The sequence below is a fragment of the Photinus pyralis genome, unplaced genomic scaffold (assembly GCF_008802855.1).
Source record: "Photinus pyralis isolate 1611_PpyrPB1 unplaced genomic scaffold, Ppyr1.3 Ppyr1.4_LG1, whole genome shotgun sequence".
Taxonomy (NCBI): Eukaryota; Metazoa; Arthropoda; class Insecta; order Coleoptera; family Lampyridae; genus Photinus; species Photinus pyralis.
The window spans coordinates 38,979,958-39,005,631 of NW_022170249.1; the positions used below are offsets into that span (position 1 = coordinate 38,979,958).

Sequence of the window (25,674 nt, forward strand, 5' to 3'; positions counted from 1 at the left end):
CCAATTATCGCATTATCCTTACCCATATGACTAGTTTGACGTCTGTCAATAATTGATTAGTTTGGTGAATTTCTTGTTCGTTAAATTGTCCTGCCGAATTACACTCGAGGTTTGTATTTAAACCGAGTAAATTTGGGTTGTGGCAATTCAAATCTGTTTCCTTTTAGCAATTGGACTCGAAAAACTGTCAACCTAAAAATGCTCCACCTGCGGTGTCGCATTTTTATTAGTTGACAGTTTTTCTCGTCGAATTGCTAGGCAACAGATTTTCATTACCTTAACAACCCAAATTTACTCGGTAAAATACAAACCTCTTGTGCAATTATAAGTGAGAAAGATTTCATGGCCTTCTAAACTTCTCTTTTTTCGATGGCGTTATCTAGATACAAAATAGGTATAAGTATCTGTACTAAATACACTGAAACAGATGTATCTAGATCACGGGCCTTTTTAAGAGGCTACGAGCCTCTAGATACAATTTTTCAAATGTATCTGTATCTAGATACTCAAAAGTATTTGTCAACACTGATTGCCAGAACTGTTTCCGGCAAAATGAAATCATAATGATGGTTTCCGGGTTAATTTCTACCAATCCGGTGTATTTGGCCAAAACCTGGCGGATCTTCCAACTACCAATAGAAAACAACACCACCGTATGACCACACTTGTCTCTAAAAAGTCACCGTAATTTTTCTTTGCGGTAGTAACATATACGTTTAACGTTTTACAATTTAAAGTTTTAAATTAATAATATAATTCTGATAGTTATAAATTCAATGATAGAACTTGGTTTAACTACATTTGGTAACACTGCAGGTGGTCATTTAGCCACGTCTGTAGATTCCGATTGGGCGTTTATCCACCGAAAATGGTGCTGTACAAATTCCTAACCACACTTCGTTTTTAAAATATAGCAATTTTAATTTTTCCAAGAAGATACAAAAATGAATATATCCAAACGTATGAAACAACTGATGTGCATTTCTAAACGGTCCAGAAATTTCTGTTCTTCAAACCAGTGGAATAACGATATCAACAAAATAAGGAATATTGGAATTTTAGCACACATTGACGCTGGTAATTGATAATTGATTGGATATAGGTAATAAGAACGTGCTTTAAGGTAAAACTACAACAACAGAACGAATGTTGTATTATTCTGGTAAAATTCATCACATGGGTGAGGTGCATCATGGAAATACAGTAACAGACTATATGACACAGGAACGAGAGCGTGGTATAACTATTAAGTCGGCCGCTGTTACATTTAAATGGAAAGGTCATCAGTTTAATCTTATCGACACTCCTGGACATATTGATTTTACCATGGAAGTAGAAGAAACCTTAAGTGTGCTAGACAGTGCTATTGTCATATTGGATGCATCAGCAGGTGTGTGTTTTTAACAGTGTTGCATATCTAACCGACGTAATTGTAGGTGTAGAAGCTCAAACTGTCACAGTGTGGAGGCAGGCTGACCGATACAAAATCCCTCGGTTGGTTTACATCAATAAAATGGATCGAGCTGATGCCAATTTAGAATCATGTTGCACATCTATCGAAAAGAAGTTTGGAAGCCCAACTTTATGCCTTCAATTACCACTTATGGAAAATGGGAAATTTGTAGGTATAATTGAGTTACACATTTTGGAATGTAGTGGTATTATTTATTTCCAAGGTTTAATCGATATCTTGACTTTGGAGAAGTTGGTACCTAGTAAGGAGAAGCTTACAAGGACCTTATTAATTGAGCAGGAGGATTTACGCAATTGGACAGCTGCAAAAAATGCGCGAAGTGTTTTAGTTGATAGGCTTACAGATCTCGATGATAATTTTGCTAATTTGGTTATAAGTGCAGATTCAATTGATCATATTCAAACCACAGAAATTTCAAAGACATTATGGAAAATTACTGCAAAACAGGTAAAAGATCTATTGGTTTTTGTCAATTAATTGTCTAAAATTGAAGGATGCCACACCTGTACTATGCGGTAGCTCTTATAAGAACATCGGGGTCGAACCACTGATGGATGCTGTTATTCTGTATTTAACATCTCCAAAGGATGGAAACAACATTTATAGCTGTTTTAAGAATTCTCTATGTGCACGTGCTTTCAAAATAATTCACGATAAGCAACGAGGACCGTTGGTTTTTTTGAGAATTTACTGTGGGGAATTTAAGCAAGGCCAGAAGATCTATAACATTACAAAGGACTGTACAGAACATAGTGGACGTTTATATATTGCGTACGCCGATGAATTTCAAGAAATTGGCAGTATGCAAAACGGGAATATTGCTGTGGTTAGTGGATTGAAGGTGAGCATTACCTATTGCGCCAGGAATGATACAAATTATTAAGGAAATTGTATTTATAAACCTAATGTATTGAGATTGTGGGAGTCTCCATTTAGGGACCAATTATATGGTACCTACTGTTGATGATAGTAACATAACTGAGGCTCGAACTAAGGTGTCCTCTGTGCTTTATGATGGTCGGCATTAAAGTGATGTACAAGGTGTTGTGTGCAGGTGCACCATCCTAATGAAACCAATATTTTCCAACTCGGTTTCCAAATTTTGTTTTTTTTTGGCTGCAGTACATCATTGTATTTGTAATAAAAAATGCTTCTCAATACAGTATGGACCTTTCTTTATGGGCCATATAAAGAAATAAGGTTGATGATGATTTTTCTGAAAAGAAACGTTGTATTGAAAATCTTGAACGATTACATCTCAAAAAGTGTTAATGGGAAAGTGTTCCTTATTTTTTTGTATCTGTCCAAAACACATCAGAAAAAAATAATTATGAAATTTGCAAATTTGCGTTTTTCCTGCATATCTTCGGAAGTAAATTTTCTGGTTTTCTTTACAACATGATAATAACTCTTTAATTGTGCTACTTTACCCGAATTTGACCATCTTCGTATCTTCTATGGTTTCCTAGATACCCATGATACACATCCTTATCTTGGACACAGTGTATAAGATATGACGTGGTATTGTCACCCTGAGGGTACTAGTATTTTTTAAATTTTAAATACTACCTACGAAGATAAAATTTTCTTCCTCTCCTAAATCTTTATTTGTTTTTTAGTGTTCGAAATATTTTATCTGATTTTATTTAATCATTATAGGTATAAAATATTTCGAACATTAAAAAACAAATAAAGATTTAGGAGAGGGAGAATATTTCATCTAAAGCGATTGTAGAAGGGAAAGTGCCCATAACACTAGCAGCATTTCCGCGCTGAATAGCCAGACTAAAAGTTTCTGAATTAGGAAGCTTTTTGAATGGGGCTCTCCTGTGACATTTGTCAATTTCTTCCCTAAAGTATTCACAAACTGAATTATATACAGAATTGTAAAATTTGCAATGAATTTCTAAGGGCAAAAATGATAATTCTCACTTTTATTTAGAGCTGCCACACTAATTTCTACCAACTTAACCATAGCGATGTATGAGTCTTCCCTCTTTTCAGGTAACAACAGTAGGGGATTTAATATCCCAATCAGCGCCGTCCGCCCAAAGGGCAAAGGATGAGGTAATTTCATCAACCAAAGATAATGAGCTTGTCGACAGAATTTTTGGGACTGGCACAAAAATTCCAGAACCTGTATTCTTTTGTTCTATTGAACCACCCAGTCTTGCTTACGAAAAACAATTAGACCAAGCCCTTTCTGAATTGCAACGAGAAGACCCAAGCCTGAAAGTTACTCACGAACCAGAAACAGGTCAAACTGTCTTGGCAGGTTTGTTTTTTTCACGAAAATGTAATGGCGTAATCGACTGTTTCTTCAGGAATGGGCGAACTTCATTTAGAAATAATTAAAGATAGAATTTTGAAAGAGTATAAGATTAATGCAGAATTGGGCGCTCTGCAAATAGCCTATTGCGAAACGCCAACTAACTCAGTCTCTCATGAAATTACAAATGAGGTCAGGGTAGGCTCTACAAAGCATCTCGTAACTGTATCTCTTTCGATTGTGCCCAAATCAGTTGATGAGGAAAAGGAAGTGCTTAAATTGGACAGATCTTCAGAGGCAGCCAGTAATTTAGCAAACATACATCATAGGACATTACAGGCGATTAAACAAGGAATCAAGGTCGCTTTGACTCATGGTCCGAGGATAAACTGTAAGGTGTGTATGCTTCTGTGAAGTGTTAATTTTCTTATAAAACTTTGTTATCTAAAGGTTATAAATGCTCAAGTTGTGTTACACAAGCTCGAAATCGGAAGGGGGACTTCTGAAACTATGGTTTCTGCTACTGTTACGCAATGCTTGCAGAAGGTGAGTGATTTCACGACCGTTGTCTGGTTACTTTATTCGATTACAGATGTTGAAAGAAGCGGGAACAACTATCTTGGAACCAATTATGTTTTTAGAAATAGTAAGCACAGAAGAGTCAATTTCAACAATTTTAGCCGATTTGGGTCGAAGACGAGCGAGTATACTGAATGTAACTGTCAGAGGAATTGGAAAGGTAATACAAAATGTGCCTAATCAAAGTTGCACAACTGACTAATTTTAATTTTCAGATTATTACCTGCGAGGCACCCTTGTCAGAACTATTGGGATATTCGACCGTTTTAAGAACAATTACCTCTGGAACGGCATCATTCTCAATGGAATTTTCAGAATATAGAGCAATGTCGGCTGTGAATGAAATGAAGGCAATAGAAAATGTTAGAGGATTTTAGTAGTCATTCCGTTATATTTGATACATAAACAGAAAATTAAATATGAAGTTTTGGGCAAATTGTTTTTGGATTGAAGTGTGGTTTGAGTTGTGTTATTGCTGTGAGGTTTCATTATGTGAAAAATAAACCAGGGGTTTTAAATAAAAGAGAAATGTTAACAATGTTAATTTTAATTTTGACACCTCCACTCTTGAAATAATGAACTTCAGATTATTAGTTTAACTGACAGATTTCAGAAACACCATTGATGAACTAGCGAAATTAAATTAACCAATCAAATTCTAAAACCCACACTTTAGCTATAAACTGAACTGGCATTGTACAACCGGGCCTTAATCATTAAATTGTGTTTGACTTTTGTTCCGCGTTGCGTCTAACACGAAAGTCCAGTTGTACAATGTCACTTTAAACTTCAGTTTATAGTTAAATTATGGGTAGGATTTGATTGGCTAGTAGTATTTGACAAGTTGACCAATCGTGTTTCTGAAATCTGTCATTGTACAACGGAGCCTATGGCCTTAGTTGTACAATCTCAGTGTATAGTTAAATTGTGGGTTAAAGGATTTTGACTGGCTGTTTCACAAGTTAACCAATCGTATTTTTGAAAACTCGGTTATAGTATATTAAGTATGGAGAACGGTAAGGGATTTTTACCGTTCGAAGACAATTGTTTGGAGGAGGAGCGAAGCGACGACTCCAATTATTGTCTGAGAACGGTAACCCTTAACGTTCGACGTGCTTATAACATTTTTTGCGCGATCGAAATTAAAATTATCAACCAATATAAATATGCACTAAGAAATTAACGAGCAGAATAAATCGAAATGATCGAAGTGGTATGGTGTACATCACTAGGCAACCAGTTTAAATGTCAAAATTGAAATTAATAATTCCATAAAAATGTGCATGTGTCTGATGTAGTTTACTAGCTTTGCACATCCTTTATGACTTTATGAGCGTCTTGCTATAGGAAACAACAGCACAAATTGTACGATTAATGTACCTAACAATAATTAAAGATTAAATGTAATGTAAGACTGTTGATTTTTAAAAAGGCGTCGGTAAGTATTTTTGCTGTTCTGTTTTTAGATCGGTAAGTAATTTTGGCGTCGTCGTAATCATAGCAACTGGTAAATTCTACGTACTGTCATGGAAACACCCATGGTATGGTAAATAGTCAGAAATGACCGATCGCGCAAAGAATAATTTCAAGTTTAAACTGACGTACAACCGGGCGTAAATGAATGACGGGTGTTTTAAGGGCCCGTTGCACAAAGTGCAGTTTTAGCTCCCTTGGAATTATCCTGGGGTTTGAAGAAGGGGATCGTGAATTGTGAGAAACTGAATACTATGCTTTGTATATTTATCGCCCAACTTTCGTCGGGCATTTAAAAAATTGGTTATAAACTCATTTGAGTTGTTCCTCTCCACGGAAATCTTTAGTAAAAGGCGAAAGATTTATTCGCATTTGAAGAGAAACCAGAGTGCCACATAAATTTCCAGCCAAACATTATATTCCAAATTCACAATATTAGCACAGGTGAGGATTTGCACTATCGCCATCTATATGTTGTTGTCTTGGCAGTTCCAATATAGGTTCCTTTTAAACCACGTAACGTATGCTAAATGAGCGTTTACATTAGGGTTTTTTTGTTGTTGCCTATCTACTACCTTTGTTAATGTGTTTATAAACAAAGCTACCACCTTACTAACAGCTCTACTTACTAATAATTCCAAAGCAACTAATCTGAATGAGTTTACTTGATTAGCCATACACTATCAATTCAGTCCTAACAATGTAAACTTTGCCTTAACTTCAACAGAGAACATTCGTTCTAACTTCTATGGTTAGTTGTCAACCAAAAAATACAAATGGTGACGCATTTTAAAAATGCAAATATTTTCAAAATAATGTGAAACTTTTAAAGTTAACAACAGAAATAGAAATGGAATACCGTTCGCCTTTGGATAATGTTTTTAATTTTATAAGCGGCCTTCCACAGGGGCACGACAAACCAGTAAAGCACGCTCTGTATAATGCTATTGCACTATTTGCCCTGGTTCTGTGTTGTGCTGCGAGCTATGCTTTGTACGTTATTTTGGGGCCCTTTATTAAACCATTGATGTGGGCATTGCTAGTCGGCTCTGTACTTCATCCGTTCAAACGTTCATTGGCGAAAAAGTTTAAATCGTGGTTCGATACAATGGAGGAAACTGGGACTCCGATTTTCATTGAAATCTTTGTCATACCTGTGAATATTATTAGCAGCTTGTCAGATTTCATAGGTGATAAGCTACTGAAGTACATTAAATTAATTGTTGCGATTTGTGTTGTTATACCGTTGTTACATGTTGTTTATTATTATACGCCAAAGATATGCATTAGAATTGTTTGGTGTTTGCTCACTTATACTCATACTTTAATGGCATTTGTGATAAATTATTCCACAGCAGCAAACGTAGGTCTACATTCATTTTTACTTCGAATAATCGTGTCTTTTGTAGATTACATTGGTTGTCATCGCTTATATTACTGTTATGTTTTTTTTATGGAACCCAAAGAACAACATCAAGTTTCATATTGCTGCAATCGGGATTTGGTTATTGTTATCGTGTTTTTTAGTCCACCAATTTGGTGCTTTGCAAACGCCAGTGTTTATTGTTATGCAAATAGTATTTCTAGCTGGATTTGTGTATGAGGTATATGAAATTCAATTGCAAATTTTAGCTGAAGGTGAGCCCTTTTTTACTTTTCAGTTTTATAGTAGTATGTGATTGTAGGTCACCAGATTTCCATGGTGGAGGCAGTAGTAATTGCTTTTAATCCTGAAATGAAGTCAAAACTGTTGGGTGATGGGGATAACATGCAACAGTCTGACCAGGAAGAGAAGGTAGGATTAGGTTCAAAGGAGCTCATGCACTGTAGATCGAGTGTAGGTACCTATTTTGGTTCAGATTTATTGCTTGTATCTACCACTTTCTAAACGGAAGTACCTCAGACAGTGTTGTTTGTAGTTCCTCTGCCATTTTTTCTGTCTGTAAATTCTTCTTAGATTAAATAAACCTCAATATTGATTGTGTACCACCTATATCAATATCTCGTGTGTTTCAAAAAGTACCTAGTGTAGTCTTGAGGTAAAATTTTTGAAAATATTTTTAGTTCATATACCTAGTCACTGTTATAGACCCAGTCTTCAGCCAGAATTAAGTAGCAGGGGTGGCCGGTGTTTTTCTGGGTGGGGCTTAAGAAGTTATAGCCTTTATCGATTAGGTACTACTCATATAGCTTATCTCTTATGTTAAGGTATGGAGATTAATGTTTTTGATCAGTTTTTGTGCTTGTATTCCACTCCCAAAAATATTATAGTTCATTACTTCACCTTTAACAGCTGCTATAATTTTTAAATCTACCATTCTAACGTTGTTTCATTGGCCAAGCCAGGAACAGCCACCCCCAATTCATTTGTGAAAATTAATTTATATATTCTGTTTATATTATCTTTATTCTCTCCAATGGTAGAAGGATATTTTGTCTGAAACAAGCACGGAATCAATTCTCATTTTTATTCTTTAATGTAGAATACCAATACTGAGCTTTACTACCACTAAACTGCTCTTATAATACTGGAACGCGCGCTCCGTTCGACAGTCCAATCCGAGAGAGAGGGACACTAGAGGTCTCTGTCTCTTACTCTCTTGCAATAGATAGAGCCGCCGATTGTGATGTGCGCGTTCAAGTATAAGTACAGTTCAGTGTTTAAAGACTTATAAAGAGGGAATTGATATTAAAATTCAACACTGATTAATTACTAATAAATACACTTACAAACAAATCGTTTTTACTTTCTTCTGCCAACAAATTCTCAAACTCTTCCATTTCCTCAATATCGTGTAATGGCAATTTTTAGTAAATATTTCAAGTAAGTGTTTACTTGGCTGTTTGTTTGATTTATAGGTGTCTATGTTGAGAACAATATCAGTAACTTGAAATTTTATTCTATAACCATTTCTAGGAAAATATAACATACATCGTAGATATTAAAAATCGATCTAAGTGATTAAAACAATAAAAAAAGATTCGAAAAATTTCAAAAAAGGATTAAGTGCTTCAAAAAGGTTTTAAACAGATTTTTGGATGAATCTTTTTTGAATTTATTTGTTATATTTTCCAAAAGAGAATGTAATGTGTTTTATTAAAAAAAAATAAGGTCAAATATGACCTCTTTTTGACCCCGTACACTTGTTTTGAAAACAGCAGATTATTAAATCATCATTGCAAAGAAATGTTTATATAAAACATTTTTCTGTATCTTTTTTAACTAAGAAAATATGGGGTCATTTTGAAATTGACAAATTTGTACTTCTGCCCCGTATCTCTTAGGCGAGCGAATTTTCAAATTTTTGATTTTCTGTTTATAAAAATTATATTTTTTTGTTTCAGCAAGAAGCTGTGTTTGATACTGATAAAAAAACTGCAGAAACACCAAATGCAACTGTATTTTCAAGTTCGAAGGAAAAAGATCCTTGGTCTCTTGAACTATTTGAAAATAAAACCGCAGAGTTGCAAGATAAAACTGGGAAACAAAGTATTGAAACAACCACCACCTCTGAGCAATCAACACCGACTGTTATCAAAGATGTACTTGACAGGAAAGCGCCCAGTAGGAATAAATTAAAATTTCAACGATCACAATCTCAACCACATGTCTCAAATTGGCAATTGAGGTCATGTTTATTTCATTTTAAATCCCCAAAAATTGAGGACTTGAACAGCGGGAATAAAAAGAAATCGGACTATGGTAGTGATTTTTATTTAGGTACATTAATCTGGTGCTGCTTGACAATGTTGTTTTGGAAAAATTTGATGATGTTACCAATTTTGGTTATCCCAATTCTAATTTATATACTCAAACATGTTGGGATATATCTCGGATTGTGGAGTTGGTTGTACAGTTATTGGACTAACGTAATGGATTGTTGTGCGGCGTGGTGTTTGGAGAGGTATGATGCTCTGGTGCCGATCCCAGTTAGAGGATTACATAAGTTTCTCGATATGCTTAATATGGGCGTTAAGAGAAATCTCAGAAAAAGTATCGATACTGTTGCTAGTTGTGTCGTAATTTTAGGTCTTTTGATCTTTGCCCTTTGTGCCTCAGTTTTTATAGCGATACAGGTAAACTAGTACCGTCGATAAGTTACTTTTTCATGCCATTTTGTTCAGATATATGCTGAAGCTATTATGCTAGTGCAAATGACTGGCAATTGGATAAATCAAATAATCGTTCATAATCCCGAGCTACGTCAAATGCTGCCTCCTACTTTTGATGATACGGTAGATTCAATTTTAGATAATGCGTATCAATATGGTCGTGAAGGGATATCGAAAGTTGTAAGTGAACCAAGTCTACTTTTCACATACTCATTATTGATCTGTGGTAGGTGCGTAGTATGGTTAATGATGTGGATGACGCTAAATCTGCTAAGTTGGAAAAGCAAGTTTTGGAACTATGGGATCGTTTGTATCAAACCTGGATGTCTTCTGATAATGTACATGGTCCACAAGTGACGTCTACGGCAATTCAATATTCGTGGAATGCATTTGTTGACGATATTCAGAAATCTCCAGGTAGATCGGTTTCTAATTACTTAATCCGCTGTGAAGTGACTAAGCCCATTGGAAATAGAAAGTAGCCTAATAAGGTTGTGGGTGCACTTTTGAATTGGTTTTTAACTTTGATCCAAGTAATTGACCAAATACTTTTTTATGAATAAAAAGCACATCCTTTTGAAACTTTCGGTTAATGTAAGCTTGCATAAAAATGTTCTCACTCAGTAATCCTTATTTAAACATTTTTAGACATTAATTTGCCATATAATAATTAACTCAGCTCATTCTTGGACACACTGTATATCTTCATATTTTTAATCTGGGCAAAAACTGGGATCATGATTAACAAACATTCTATGCAAGCGGTGTAGTAAAAGGTTTTTAATATTTGCGTGTATTTTGCGCAACCCTAGTTTTGGCCTGGATGCTCATTTATGTACAATTTTATTTTGTTTAACTAATATAGAATTTGTTGTAGAAATGTTTAATGTACAAGGAATATCAGAATTTGTGAAACAAAACATAGGAACCTTTATGTCTCTATTGGATTCGATTTGGGGCATATTGAAGGGTAACATAAGTTTGGTGTTGGGCTCATTTAGTGCATTTATGTCTGTACTGCTTGGGGGAGGCACTGCTGTACTTAACTTTTTCTTAAATGTGGTAAGTATTTTTTTAGAGTAAATTGATGGAATGCCGTTTTAGTAAAAAGGCATGAAATTATCAAAAAACAATTTATACAACATTCATAAAACATATTAAAAAATTGTTAAATCATATTGGAACATTTCAACAAATTGTGAGTTGTAAAATATTTAAATACAAATTTATAACATTCTTTAAATTTCTGGCATTTTTACTAAAACGGCGTTCCAAAGTATTACCTGTAAAATTATTAGAAATTGGATTTGGCTGAATATAATTGCAAACAACACAAACTGACCAACTACAAAATGTTGGTGTTTTAATTTATTGGAAAAGATAAAAACGATTGAAAATTTCATAAATATCGCAAAGCTTTAAGTTAAAAATAGGTTCAAATAAAACATATGAACATATTTTTTAAACTGTTGTAGAAAAACGTTTGGGGTGCTTTGAAATGCATACTTTTGGCACACGGATCATCAAATATAATATTACTTAAAAAAAGATCTTAACGTTTCATAGAATACAATTTTGTTTCTCAAAAATAACATCATAAATATAACACTTGTAGAAAATTTGTATTCACAACACGGGTTTAATATTTTTACATTTTGAAAGATATGATTTACATATATACAAATTATTCTACGTATAAAATAAAGAGTTGATAAAAAAATGAACCTTAACACAAAATTTGATGTAAAGTAAGATTTAGAGATCGACGATACGCCAAAAAAATAACACTGCTAAAAATGAAGTTCAAGTATGAAAGTTTCTTTAAATGTTATTGAAAAAAATTTAAGTTGAATTTGTTCGAGTGTTATAAAAACGAAAATTGTAGAGTTAAATAATTTAAGATTATAAAAATATTTAAGTGTAGTGTTTTTATATTTCAGGAAATTAAATTCTAAAGATATACAAAATAACGTTTATAGTTTTTTATTTCAGTAGATCTTAAATGTTGTAGATTGAACATTTGAGAAATATAAAATAATGATCTTAAAAAGTTAAACTAATATTTTTTTAAGTTCAATATTTTAGAGTGTTATAAAAATAACAGTCGATAATTTTCAACTTGCATTTTTACTAAAACGGCGTGGTAAGTATCGACGCCATCTACCGTTACGAAGATATGCAGACTTCTACCACCGTTGACCGTAATATACTGAAATAATATTACAGATTCCTTTGATTTTCACCCTAACGGATACACATTGAGCTATACGATCAGCTGTTTTTTTTTTAAATTTAAATTTTGTAAAGGCAGGCGTTACTTGTTTTATTTAACTTCCTTTATGAAATTTGGGCAAAATGAATGAAATTAATGAACGTGACAATAACATTCTGTTAATAAAACGAAGAATTAGGCGGGAATTGATGGATGCAGAATGCAAAATTGTTTTACCACATGTTATCGTTTACTACACTTATTTGTGGTAAAGGTCCACGTTATCTAAAGACACCGCTTTGGTTACACGCATACTGGTTATCACCGTTAGGGTTAAGATCAAAAGAATCTGTAAAGCCGCGAAATCTCCATCAATTCCCGCCTAATTCTTCGTTTTATTAACAGAATGTTAATGGCCCGTATGAATAAAAGTAAGCAAATGCTTATACTTGCAAAATTCAAAGTAAATACTCGTAACTGCCCCTTCATACCGGTCTATTTAGCAGCGCTGCAATGCGTCCTGTCCTTCTGCTTAGCAGCGCTGCTAAGTCGCCCAGTGCGAAGGAGCACTTATGAGTATTTACTTTGAATTTTGCAAGTATAAGCATTTGCTTATTTTTATTCATACGGGCCAATGTCACGTTCATTAATTTCATTCATTTTGCCCAAATTTCATAAAGGAAGTTAAATAAAACAATTAACGGCTGCCTTTACAAAATTTAAATTAAAAAAAAACAGCTGATCGTATAGCTCAATGTGTATCCGTTAGGGTGAAAATCAAAGGAATCTGTAATATTATTTCAGTATATTATTGTTTACTCTATGATTACGGTCAACGGTGGTAGAAGTCTGCATATGTTCGTAACGGTAGATGGCGTCGATACTTACCACGCCGTTTTAGTAAAAATGCAAGTTGAAAAATATCGACTGTTATTTTTTTTTGCGCGATCGGTCATTTCTGACTATTTACCATGTGTGTTTCCATGACAGTACGTGGAATTTACCAGTTGCTATGATTACGACGACGCCAAAATTACTTACCGATCTAAAAACAGAACAGCAAAAATACTTACCGACGCCTTTTTAAAAACAATCAGTCCAATGTTAACAGTCTTACATTACTTTAATCTTTAATTTAATCTTCGACATACCATTCGGCCACCGGCGAATACCTGTCTCATAATGTCATAAAGGAAGTGCAAAGCTAGCAAACTACATCAGACACATGCACAATTTTATGAAATTATTAATTTCAATTTTGACAAATAAACTGGTTACCTAGTGATGTACACCATACCACTTCGATCATTTCGATTTATTCTGCTCGTTAATTTCTTAGTGCATACTTTGGTTGCATACTTTTAATTTCGATCGCGCAAAAAATGTTATAAGCACGTCGAACGTTAAGGGTTACCGTTCTCAGACAATTAATTGGAGTCGTCGCTCCGCTCCTCCTCCAAACAATTGTCTTCGAACGGTAATAGTTATTTGTGTACCAAGGCCGTAAAAGTGATCTTTTTTGGCCGAAGCTGCTGTTTGCGGCCGAGGCCGCAATTCAGATGAGGCCTAACAAATCACTTTTGGCCAAGGTGCACACAACATTTTTTAGGCGATCATCAAAAAAGAATTAAAAAATTTGCTCATAAACATATTTTTTCTGAAAATCATAGTTATCTTAGACAATTAAAAACAAAGCATTTCCTGTCATATGTAATTATAATTAGCATCTTTGTGTGTGTTTTGTGCGTATCAAAATGGGTGATAGCGACAGTTCAGATACCCCAAATGAAATTTTGGAAGCTGCAAGCGTTGCGACCCTAAGTCATATATGATATAAGAGCAGGCATTTGAGAGTAAAAGTACAATCGCAACTTCCTCCGTTGCACAAGATTTTAATAATGTCAAATGCAATAGGTCCTTCGTAACTGTGGCTTCCAAGACCTTATAGTTAACATGCTGTACAATTATTAGAAACCTGATTCCCTACTTTGATGGTAGGTATAGGTAGCTACTTGTGTTCTCAGTTAATTGCTGGTGATTCTTCGTATAATAATGTAAGCAATAACATCTTCCTCATGTTTTGGTTCTACACTTCAAAAAGGTCTGCAAGCAGCAAAGATTGAAACGTCAAACTATCATTTTAAATGTGAACATTGTGATTATGCAAAATAGTGTGAAACATTCCTACAAGTCCGAAAATAAAAAAAACACACGTGGATGGCCCTATCCTTGATGGGGCTAGACCAGATAGACGCTTTGTATCAAACAGATTACTGTTTCTCATACATCAGTTTCAAATAAGTACAGTTTGATAGATGTGTACAATAAAGTAAAGTTTGACAGAAGCGTACAATAAAGTGAAACTTTATGGCCGCAAAAGCGACCACAAAATCAACGTTTTTGTGATGATAGCCTAAAAAAATCCCTTACCGTTCTCCATACTTAATATACTATAACACTCTAAAATATTGAACTTAAAAAAATATTAGTTTAACTTTTTAAGATCATTATTTTATATTTCTCAAATGTTTAATCTACGACATTTAAGATCTCCTGAAATAAAAAAACTATAAACGTTATTTTGTATATCTTTACAATTTAATTTCCTGAAATGTAAAAACACCACATTTAAATATTTTTATACTCTTAAATTATTTAACTCCACAATTTTCGTTTTTATAACACTCGAACAAATTCAACTTAAATTTTTTTTAATAACATTTAAAGAAACTTTCATACTTGAACTTCATTTTTAGCAGTGTTATTTTTTTGGCGTATCGTCGATTTCTAAATCTTACTTTACATCAAATTTTGTGTTAAGGTTCATTTTTTCATCAACTCTTTATTTTATACGTACAATAATTTGTATATATGTAAATCATATCTTTCAAAATGTAAAAATATTAAACCCGTGTTGTGAATACAAATTTTCTACAAGTGTTATATTTATGATGTTATTTTTGTGAAACAAAATTAAATTCGATAACACTTCGAGATTTTTCTTTATTCGGTATAACATTTGGAGAAGTTAATTATATTTGAATATATGTTAGAGTAATGTGACTATAAATGTTTTAAAATGCTAAATATTTATAGTTGAAAAATTTAGTACTTTTTACTAAAACGGCATTCCATAGATATACTATTTTAATTTTTTTGTTTGGTAACACTAGAATTGTATACTTCGTGTTATGCCTCAATTTTTATAATTGCACTGTCTAAATGTAAGATTTATGATCCATATAAAAAATGACATTTGTTACAGATCGTCTTTTTAACAACACTCTTTTATCTTCTTAGTGCAAGCGGAGACTTATACAAACCTGTAGAGCTACTGACAAACTTCTCCACTAGTGGAAGTCGTTTTGGCTTAGCACTAGAAGGTGCTGTAAATGGAGTATTTACTGCATCTTTTAAAATGGCGGCGTTTTATGGGCTTTGGACATGGTTCATACATAATTGTTTTAACGTCAAGATCGTGTACTTACCATCAGGTAATTAATCCAGTTAAAACCAATTTATAACTTATAATTTTAGCGCTCGCCACAATACTGGGAGCTGTTCCGTTTTTGGGCACGTATTGGGCATGTCTACCTGCCGTTTTAGACTTATGGCTAGCGCAAGAGAAAAGTTTACAAGCCATTCTGTGCGCCGTTTTCCAAGTTTTGCCAATGACAGTCGTCGATGCGACCATCTACAATGAAATTCAAGGGTAAATTCCTCTTAAGTACCCACCTAATAAGAGTCTTCAACTATTTTCTAGGGGCGGCCATCCGTATTTAACTGGTCTTGCAATTGCTGGCGGAATCTTCTGTTTAGGAGTGGAGGGGGCAATTATTGGACCGTTGCTTTTATGCGGTTTGTATGTTGCGATTGCACTGTCGTCTAGTTTCTTTAAGGAATCGCCGTCTGAAGAAAATCTTAATGTTCCTACCTTGTCAAGGTAAATTCTAATTGGGAGATACAATATGGGGGCACAAAACGCGGGTTTTAACACTTTCAGATTAGAAATACCTAACTTCAGGAAACATTTAAATATTGCAAGTCTTAGTAATGCTTATGCTTAATGCACTGTTAACTTTATTTTGGACCAAGTTTATTGAGTTGTGTTGTTGCATATTTATATTTTTATATATTTATTTTAATATTACCTAATAAATGTTTTTTAAATAAAATTTGACTTTAATAAAAAACGGTAAACGGAATAACAGCCTGAAAGTATTGCAGCAGCAGCGACGTGTCTACACAGCTCTGCTTAGCTGCCTAGTGTGGAAGGTTTCAACGTCAGCAGTGCTGCGAGCAGTAACGTCGATACCGCGGTCGCTCAATGTAAACCATTGCTCTGTCAGCAGCAAACCGGCGCTGCGAAGCCGCCTAGTGTGAAGGGGCACTAATTCTCAATTGAATTGACCATCATTCCTACTCGCACGAGTCACGGTCGATAAGCAAGTGTAAAGGTTTGGGTGGCAGCATAGAACGTGTTTGTATTTTTTTATTATATGACGAAATATTGATTTGAAAAATCAATAAATCGTATATTCGTGTCAGAACTCTAAATGGTGAAGGTCGAAGAAATTGCATAACCAAACCCTGCATTTTTGACTAACCATGTATATAAAGGAGGCGTTTGATTACAGATAGGTGTGGTTTGCGATTGTTGATCTGCGAACTCGTCAAAAAACATAACCTTAAACGTTAAGTAAACATGTAAATTGCAAAAAGAAAGAGGTGCCCTTTGAAAAATGGCAAATAACGAGGATTCGTGGGTGCAAATTTTCGATATCCCCGATACTAGTAAACATAAAAAAGGGTTCACCATATACAAGATCATCTCGATGGTAAATACTAAAAAGTTTCAATTCCTTACCTGGTTTTCTTATTCCTAGCTCTATCCGAAAGCTTGTCCGGATTCTGTAACTAAGGTCACTGTTTGGAAAAGGTATAATGATTTCAAGAAACTACACCGCGAAATGAAACAGTATGCTAAGATGTTAAAGTTGAATGGTTTTCCTGGTTTGCCCAATATTTCATATTTTCACAGGTGAGTAACACTTGTGTTTTTACAGTGATTGATAGACAAGTTGTAGATTTGATGACGAAGTTATTCAGCAACGAAAGGCGGGAATTTTATATTTTTTAGAGTACATTTCGTTGAATCGTTTATTGTATACATCTGATATTTGTGTCCAATTTTTTAAGGTATGACTACATGTCTTAGTGATTACAGCAATATCTGGTTTGGTTTCAGACTAGTCACACTCCTAGTGATATCGTAGATAGTAATATACAGCTAATTAGGGCAGAGCTAAACTTGCCCATAGAAACTGAGTATAGTGTTATTCGTATACCATCAGATGATGATCATACTTTAAGTGATACAGATTCCTTATCAACGCTAAGTAGTGTAAGTATTTTCTTGATGTGCAAGTCTGTGCCTGACGGCTTTATTTTCCAGTTTCAGGTGATTGAGCACTTACCTGATCCACTTAACTTTTGCAGTAGTGCTAATAAACCTACTAAATCTTCTGCCTTAAAAAATTCTCACAAATCATCCGACACTTTTAGTATCTCTGTTAGTAGTATTTCACTGGATCCATGTACAATTATTGAGGAGCCTGGGTATCCGACTCCACCTCACACTCCAAATTCCGCTCATACAGATGGATTTTCTAATTACATACAGGAAGCCTCTGTCTGTATTGAGAAGGCGATCGACTTTGAAGTGTCAAGAAAGTATGAAGAGGCATTTAATCAATATAAAGCTGGGATAGAGATTTTACTTAAACATGTAAAAGGTTTGTATGATTCTTGGTGTGATTAAAATTTGCATATCACACTCATGACTCGCATGCTAAATACTGCAAATTGTGTCTGCACTACAACAGTATTAAATTTTTTAATCGGAAGGCTTGAAGCATTCACATTTATAATCTTAAAATTGTGTTTTTAAAAACAGAAGAATATATATTTGCCCTTCCCCTCTTTCCGCTCCTGTGACCATGAAAGTTTAACCAACCTGCTTAAGAAACTTCTTGTATATCTAAATTTATTTGTTAAGATTATTTCCAACTTTTCATGAACCCTGTGCTTCTCATAAATCATTTATTGATATGGACTTTTATACAGGGTGGTTCAAATCCAGTGATTACTTTCAATGTAGGTTAAATGGGGGCGCCAAGTTCTTGAAAACAAAGTGGAACACAAAAACAATCGGAGGCGGGGATGAAGAGGGGGATGAAAACTTCAAACAACTTTGCGTGTATATTTGACTCCCAAAGTAATGCATGAATGAAACAAATAATTTCTATTCACAGCTGACAGATTGCAGCTTGCTTCACGTCTTTCAACATGCGTCAGGGGCAAACAAGCATTGCTTTCAGTTACTGCAGTCCTCTTACGGCGCTAACGTACATTATTATCATAGTTTCACACCACACAAGTTGTGGCGTGTGTACCTATGCATTCTTTTATTTCCTAAAATACTTACATGCCATTATTATAAGTACAAATGTAATTGTAAGGTTAATAGGTGTCCCGCCTAAGGGTTAAGAGTCTTCTGTACCCACTGCATCCAATGTAAATTTCCATAATAGCGCCCGCCATAAAAACTCTATTTGTTTTTCCAAAAACAATTTTTTTTAAGAACTATTTTATAAATTTAGACCTTTATCTACAAAATGTTCGGACTATTTTTTTTTAAAAGGTTATAGCAACTTAATACCGATTGTTTAAAAATTAGATGTTTCGCACCGATTATTGTGCTAATCTGTTTTATTTTTTTACTCTCGATCAAGACGATTTATGGAAAAAGTAAACCGACAGTTTTTTAGATAAGTTATTTCTAAACATGACCCCAAAAAATGAAATCAAAATTTTTCTAAATAAAGTCTGTATCTTGGCGGGCGTTAAATTAACAATTTGAGTGTAACAAGTAGCGCCGCTGCACAGTGTCGGTGGGAACTAACTAAGGACCAAGACAGCAGTTGACAAAGCAAGAATTTCATCTTATCTCTTGCAGATATAATCATCTATACACTATAATGTAAAAAAGTTGCGCTTAGGTAAAGAAGACTCTTAAGCGTGACGCGTGAAACAATATATAAAAGCGGGATTATCTCGCCTAAATCGGGACGCCTCTGACAGCCCTAAGCATGCAAGATGTAGAAGCTACAAGCTATTACTGAATTTTCACAGAATCAGATAGTGATAGAAGACAAAAAAAGAAACTCATTTGAATGGATCGCTATCATAACCATGTTGATTCAGCAAGATCTAGTTACCCGTGGATACGTCCATAAGAAGTATACTGGGAGGTTTTTCCCCGCTTTTAGATTGTGCCCCAAATATTTAGTGCCCTTAGCACTTATGTACAATTAATTATGATGTAAGTGCTAAGGGTACTATATGTTTTGGGGCAGGATGTAGAACATGAGGGTCTGGCGTTACGGAATAACTCCAGGTGTTCTTAGGTCTTATGATGGATATAGAGAAATACGCTACCTACTACCACAGATTAAATACAATAGTAATTAATAGTTTTCCCACAAATTTCACTTTTTTCAACACCCGGAGTTTCGCCCGCGATGAAATTTAGCTGTTATAATTATTTTTCCCCAATTTCCAATCATTTCACCTGGATGGTTTGGATCGGGAAGTAATTTTTTTAAAAATAAATTATTGGAACCAAATTTGGTACACATATTCCAAAAGCTTTTGGGTAGAATCGCGCATGCGCAAGTGTGTCAAATTAACAAAAAACTGTCAATTTTGAATGTTTTTTTAAAATTTTATTTTGCCTTTATTTTTGAGCGGGCGGGATTTCAGCCAAGGCTGTTCTACCAACCCAACCACTATACATTTACAAATATCCATGCCCGAACCAGGGACCCTTAGCACCACAGTGAGCTGGCTTCCATATTATGGCTACACTATTGCATCGTGCGGGTGGTATCTGTGCTCGTCACAGCAAATTTTTTTGTTGGAGCATTAATGACTCGGTTGGAATGGGAAATTGGAATAGCAGGTAGATTATTATCTAAATCAACTTTAGCATATCGTAAACCCTGTGATAAAGTGTTATAAAGATTGTATAATAACGGTCGTGATGTACTGAATGTTATAGTGACAAACAGTTGCCGGTAATTTAGGTCTGAATGTAAAAAATAAAAGCACCGCGGTGGTTAAATTTCTGACTAGTAAAGCCTCCTATGTGCAAGTAGCCCAGAGAATTAAACTCCAGATGAAACTATTTTTGATGATTGATGATTAGAACATTTGATGATAATTTTAATTTAAATTACTTACTTAATCAAATGCCACCCACCTACTGGAAAGTTAACATGCTAGTTAGCAATAGAATAAATACCGAATACATTCTTGTTGCTTCCAACCAAAATTCATAAATTTTTATTGCAAATTACGTAAATTATTGGACTTGCCAATTTAAAATTTGCCTTATTTCCCAAAAGCTACATTATCACCTATTATTAATTTTCTTCAATTTTTCTGAATAAGCCAGGCCCGTAGCCAGAACGAAGTAACAGGGGTGGCCACTCCCAGGCTACGGGCTTGGAACAATCACTTTAAATATCTAAAAATACCATGACATCCTGGATCAATGATTACCATTAGTTTGGCGAAATATAGAAATGCTAAATAATATAAAATTTAAAAAATGCAGCATCAGCTGGAAGTCGAACCCGGGCCGCCTGCGTGACGTTTTACGGCGATTAGACGATCGTGGGCGACGGCAAAAATAATTGACGACGGTTAGCATCTTAATATACAGGGTGAACATTTTTTTCTGGAACACTGAATATATCTTTGAAACAACGCTTTTTTTTAACAGAAGCTTTTTATGGTATCCAAAATTATAAAACGTTTGCTACTAATGTACGTACTTCTTCATAGTCAAGGGGTTTTTTTTTTAATGGCAACCACTAGTTTTCATTACATATTCTTCAAAAGTACACTGTTTTGGATATAGCAACTCAATAAAAATATTATATTACGTAATCAAATATAAGAAAAAAAAACTTAAATTAGGGGAATAATGGTTGTGTTAATTTACTACTTTCATTAGTTTGCGTTGTTAGTTAAGTGAAAGCAATTTATTTTATTAAAAATCTTTAAAAAAATGTAAGTAAATCTGCACGCTTAAAAATTATTTATAGTGGCGTACGTCTACAGAACTACAGGGGTCACTTTTTTTAATGGAAAGCAGTATTTTTTGTAATGTATTATTAAGTAATTAACTTTTTTTTCGATATTTACACACACTAAACATATAAGTGTTGCCTTATAGAAGCACTTCACTGGTTATTTAAAATTTTGAAAGATGGTAATGCAACCACGAGATGCCTGAAGCATGTACTCATCCCCTAATTAAACTAGCATTAAATAAATGTCGGCACTTTTATCCTTGTGTAATGTACACACTACCTCAGTTCTACTCTAGGGACGCTTGTCGCTTGTTATAACTGTTTTTATCAAATCTCTTAACCACAGATATGCTAATGACTTTTTTTTCATGCCAAATAAATTAAATTGACCACAAAAATTGATAAATGCTACAATTTCTGGTTGTATTGAGGTTGTTCAGATGATTGTGTTTGTAATCCTCTCACTCGTTTAGGGACACAGTGATTTATGCGGTTTTTCAAAAATACTCGACATTAGGGATTTGATGTGCAGTGCATGCGATTCTATTTCTGACAACAAAATATAATGAAAAATAACTTTCAGATGACAAAAACATCGACATAAAAGACATGATTAGACATAAGATAGAAAAATATCTATTAAGGGCCGAAAAAATCTTCAACCTCTACTTATCCAGAGAAAGTCAAACTGTTCGAAATTACGTATGTATATTAGCGTTATGGAAGGACCAATAGTATGGTGTTTTTGCAGACACAACCCACTGGTGATCTCACTAATGATGACACCACAAAACAGTCAGAGTCGGAGTTGTATAATTATAAAGTTCTAAGGACTATTGGTTGCGGAATGTTAGTATTGCACATTGGATCTCAACAATTATATTACGTCAAGGTTAGTTTTATGCCCCCACAATTGTCTTAACTTGCTATGCTATTTTAGGTTATTCAGAAGACATCGAAATTTTCCAATGACGAGCTTAGGCTACCCGGAAATGTGCCTTATATGGTCAAATTGTGTAACTATTATAATTGTGAAAATGCTATATTTTTGGTGCTTGAGTTTATCAGGTAATTTGTCATACCACCAAAACAGCATCGAATTTCCTTGCTCCCAATTGTCACCATCAGTGTTTTACAATACCACATTCAATCATTTGCAAGACCTTTGTTACAACCATTTTAAGAAATAGTAACATTTTTTACGTGATGGTGTGGTATCAGTCTTCTAGTAGTCCAATTTTTATGACACAATCACTATTTGACACTGTTCTAACTATTTTAATTTTAGTGGTTGCAATCTCAAAGAACTCATGCAAAGGTTAAATTCAGACGACATCCTTCAATGCAGCTTTTCGTCCAATTTGACCACATTTAGCGGTAGAGACCTAAATGGCGTCAATGACGAATCCTCCGATTCTGAACACAGCTACAGTGATCTAATTTACGACTACACATTAAGTAAAATTAAGTCCAGTGACATTGCCGAACGATCCGAAGATATTAGTAGTTCATTAAAAAAAGATTCCTCTGAGGAACATTCCAGTGATAATTTAATTAATTCGTCAAACAGAGAACTGAAGATATGCAGATCCCTATCTAAGAGTGTGGAATCGGAGGCGAATACCAGTTATTTTTCTAGGCCTACTTTATGTCGTAAATCGAGCGAAAGAAGCGAGTGGTCGTGTTTTGATGATTGTGAAATAAATGAGAACGTACTTTTATCAATTAGCGATATTACAAAATGGGCAGCTCAGCTTTTATTAGCATTGGAGAGGTTACACTCTTTAGGAATAGTATGTGGGTAGGTAGCAAACAAAAAGTGTTGGCTTTATGCTGTGTATGACTTTATTCCAGTGATCTGCAAATGAAAAATTTACTTATCAATGAGTCGGGAGACTTAACTTTAACCTATATGTACAGTATGCAAGACAAAAATTACATTTTTTTAAACAATAGGAACGAAGTAGCTTTAGCACCAGAACTCTACGGCTTTCAACCGGTTCATTTCGCAGTTGATTGGTGGAGTTATGGTGCCATTTTGTATGAAATGCTTGTGGGAATGGTACCTAAACACTTCAACAATTTAACATCTTGTCTAAAATGTTCATTTCCAGCCATTGGATTTACTCTATCCTGAAGGTTTTAACGCTTTTTCTACTTTGAAGATGCCTAAATATGTCAGCCTAGAAGGACGCTCACTTTTAAGACAGGTATTCATATAATTTCCTTTGCTGTAGATAAGTTACCAAATTTTAGTTACTGGTCTATGATCCGCATGAGCGTTTAGGAGCAGGTGTCAATGGATCTGAAGATATAAAAACTCACCCATTCTTTAGCACAGTTTCGTGGGATGTCCTATCTGAAAAGGTCAAGTCTACTTAAGACTTAAGTTAATTTTTGCACCAAAAGTCTGATAAATGAAGTCCAAAGATGTCTTTTCTACACTGTTCTGATCTTTATGCCATTAAGTATTTTGTTTAATTTCATTAATCTCTTACCATAAACCTAACACGTGGACCAGGTCTTAAAAGCTTTAAGATGCTTGTTATATTTTTATCTATGTATGTTAATGTGGATATTATTAGAGGAGTTTTGTTTAAATTCTTCTGGCAAAAGTTATTAGATGTAATAGATGCTTTGTTTGGTACTGTTATTTTAATAAACTTTGTGAATAGGTAGTCCTCGAAATAGAAACTTATATCTGTTTATGAAGTATGGTACCATCCGAAAGTTCTGTCCTCGTCCGATATTTCGTATAAGGTTAAATTTGTATATGGTAGGTAAACCTGCTCAATGAAAATGTAGGTAATACCTTCAACTCTTGTCTGCTATTGGGAAAAAAATAATTGTTAATTTGTATCATACAAGTAGGTAAAGTGTACCAACTTTTGTTGGGCGGGCGTTGGTCACATAACAATCTGTGTGGTCGACATAATGTCAGAATCTGAGCTAAAAGGCATGTTCTTTACCAAGTGCCGAGCTAAGAAAATCCAGTGGAAACTGGAAGTCATCTGCGGCGTGTAATACTAAAAACGGGATCTTTAGTTGACATCTCACCAATAAGTTAGCGTTGAGTTTGCTAGTAGTACAGCTACATGGTTTTTACCCATGAAAGTTTGGTGCGTGAGTTACTCAATTGCAGTCAATCTCTCTCTAACGGATCCCGTATCATTCAAATGCTTCATGGAGTAGAGAAATTCGAAAGAATTCTCCACGATCGCTCAATAAACGTAATAATATAGGGACTTATATTGACATGAGTAGCACCAAAGAGTGGGTACTCATTTGGTAGTACCATTTCACGTACGTTAACTCCTGAGCCGCGCAGTATACATTTGGACAACTTCCTGATTCCAGGATTTTCTGGTGAAGGTCGATTGACATTTGCTGCTACAGAGGAGTAGAGTTTCGAGAAATCGGCCATCATCATGACTATCAATAAAGGTGATCAGGTAAACGACACGAATACTCAGGCTTGTGGGAGCCCCAGGGACTAGCCACCTCTGCTAACTTAATAAGTGTCAGACTCTGAGGGATTGTGAAATTAGCATGAAAGGGGAAAAAAGAAAATAAATTTGTGCGTTTTATTTTCCTGGTTGGTCGAAACAGTCTATATACGTGTTAGTTGCGCTTGATCATCGTAACTATGAACATTGAATTTATAACTATCATGCTATGAATTACACAAACTATTGTACCTACTTACCAACATAAAAAATTATTTATTATTTTATCCTTTTTTAGCGTCTTTGCAAAATGTAGCTATATTCTACTTGATATGTTCTATACAGGCTGATTCAAATTCAAGGGATTGGATGCTTAACAAAATGCAGTTTTGAAATTTAAAAAAATTCCGACTACTTTCAGAGATATCCTGAAAAAAAAACGAAATTTTTGTTATTTTTTACTGGTTATTTAAAAAGATATTTAAAAATAAATGACACATTAATATAGTGACCACTTTTTTCTCTCTACAAGATGCTAGTTTTAAATTTTAAGTCTGACGTTTCGTCTCCGGTTAACCAGCATAAAGTTTGTTTTTCCTTATGGAAGTCATTTTTACTATTTGTGTCATTTGATGGAGCATTTTTCTGATTTCAAAAATGTAAATATCACTATTTGTAATAAGAAATGACCCAAGACAAAGTTTGCCAAGCAAAAAAGAAGATATTTGAAAAATTGATGTTTACATTTTTGAGATCAGAAAAAAATGCTCTATTAAATGACACAAAAAACGGCTTTTGTTAAGCATCCAAATACGCAACTTTGCCGAATTAAAACTACCTACGGAATACGGAACGGCAACACCTGAAAGGCATCCTAGGAGTGCCTCAGTTGTGTGTTTAAAATTAAAGGCCCTTTTGCCAAGCACTCCGAGCATAATTCTTTGAGT

At 34.5% G+C, this 25,674-nt stretch overlaps 3 protein-coding genes and 1 non-coding gene across 4 annotated transcripts; 3 read left to right on the forward strand and 1 right to left on the reverse strand.

Moving 5' to 3' along the window:
• The first annotated feature begins 839 nt into the window (after positions 1–839).
• Positions 840–4,758, forward strand: LOC116159088 (ribosome-releasing factor 2, mitochondrial). The gene is made up of 10 exons (XM_031471990.1): positions 840–1,077; positions 1,124–1,390; positions 1,437–1,625; positions 1,677–1,921; positions 1,968–2,315; positions 3,479–3,749; positions 3,799–4,139; positions 4,194–4,289; positions 4,336–4,482; positions 4,538–4,758. Exons 1-10 carry the CDS (start codon positions 945–947, stop codon positions 4,697–4,699), a joined length of 2,199 nt encoding a protein of 732 aa, XP_031327850.1. The 5' UTR covers positions 840–944; the 3' UTR covers positions 4,700–4,758.
• Positions 4,759–6,065: 1,307 nt separating this feature from the next.
• LOC116160749 lies at positions 6,066–6,187 on the reverse strand. The gene has a single exon (XR_004143334.1). It is a non-coding gene; the product is annotated as a U5 spliceosomal RNA (small nuclear RNA).
• A 346-nt stretch (positions 6,188–6,533) lies between these two features.
• LOC116181261 (transmembrane protein 245) lies at positions 6,534–16,259 on the forward strand. The gene is made up of 10 exons (XM_031501572.1): positions 6,534–7,158; positions 7,205–7,433; positions 7,481–7,590; positions 9,141–9,872; positions 9,921–10,088; positions 10,139–10,325; positions 10,786–10,970; positions 15,386–15,614; positions 15,658–15,832; positions 15,884–16,259. The coding sequence occupies exons 1-10, from the start codon at positions 6,646–6,648 to the stop codon at positions 16,065–16,067; spliced, it is 2,712 nt and encodes a 903-aa protein (XP_031357432.1). The 5' UTR covers positions 6,534–6,645; the 3' UTR covers positions 16,068–16,259.
• A 494-nt stretch (positions 16,260–16,753) lies between these two features.
• LOC116159204 (ribosomal protein S6 kinase delta-1) lies at positions 16,754–23,959 on the forward strand. The gene is made up of 12 exons (XM_031472150.1): positions 16,754–16,958; positions 17,007–17,161; positions 17,208–17,319; positions 17,369–17,524; positions 17,576–17,915; positions 21,865–21,983; positions 22,033–22,173; positions 22,222–22,349; positions 22,570–23,082; positions 23,136–23,343; positions 23,396–23,491; positions 23,538–23,959. Exons 1-12 carry the CDS (start codon positions 16,863–16,865, stop codon positions 23,661–23,663), a joined length of 2,190 nt encoding a protein of 729 aa, XP_031328010.1. The 5' UTR covers positions 16,754–16,862; the 3' UTR covers positions 23,664–23,959.
• Positions 23,960–25,674: the final 1,715 nt, after the last annotated feature.

What these genes read in the sequence shown, in the direction of transcription:
- LOC116159204 (XM_031472150.1), top strand. Translation starts at nt 16,863, where the DNA reads ATGGCAAATAACGAGGATTCGTGGGTGCAAATTTTCGATATCCCCGAT. An exon ending in GTCAAACTGTTCGAAATTAC is followed by an intron (nt 21,984 to 22,032) that starts GTATGTATATTA and finishes GTGTTTTTGCAG; the next exon opens with ACACAACCCACTGGTGATCT. An exon ending in AACAATTATATTACGTCAAG is followed by an intron (nt 22,174 to 22,221) that starts GTTAGTTTTATG and finishes ATGCTATTTTAG; the next exon opens with GTTATTCAGAAGACATCGAA.
- LOC116181261 (XM_031501572.1), top strand. Translation starts at nt 6,646, where the DNA reads ATGGAATACCGTTCGCCTTTGGATAATGTTTTTAATTTTATAAGCGGC. An exon ending in CAGTTTTTATAGCGATACAG is followed by an intron (nt 9,873 to 9,920) that starts GTAAACTAGTAC and finishes CATTTTGTTCAG; the next exon opens with ATATATGCTGAAGCTATTAT. An exon ending in GTGAAGGGATATCGAAAGTT is followed by an intron (nt 10,089 to 10,138) that starts GTAAGTGAACCA and finishes GATCTGTGGTAG; the next exon opens with GTGCGTAGTATGGTTAATGA.
- LOC116159088 (XM_031471990.1), top strand. Translation starts at nt 945, where the DNA reads ATGAATATATCCAAACGTATGAAACAACTGATGTGCATTTCTAAACGG. An exon ending in GGAAAATTACTGCAAAACAG is followed by an intron (nt 1,922 to 1,967) that starts GTAAAAGATCTA and finishes CTAAAATTGAAG; the next exon opens with GATGCCACACCTGTACTATG. An exon ending in TTACGCAATGCTTGCAGAAG is followed by an intron (nt 4,290 to 4,335) that starts GTGAGTGATTTC and finishes ATTCGATTACAG; the next exon opens with ATGTTGAAAGAAGCGGGAAC.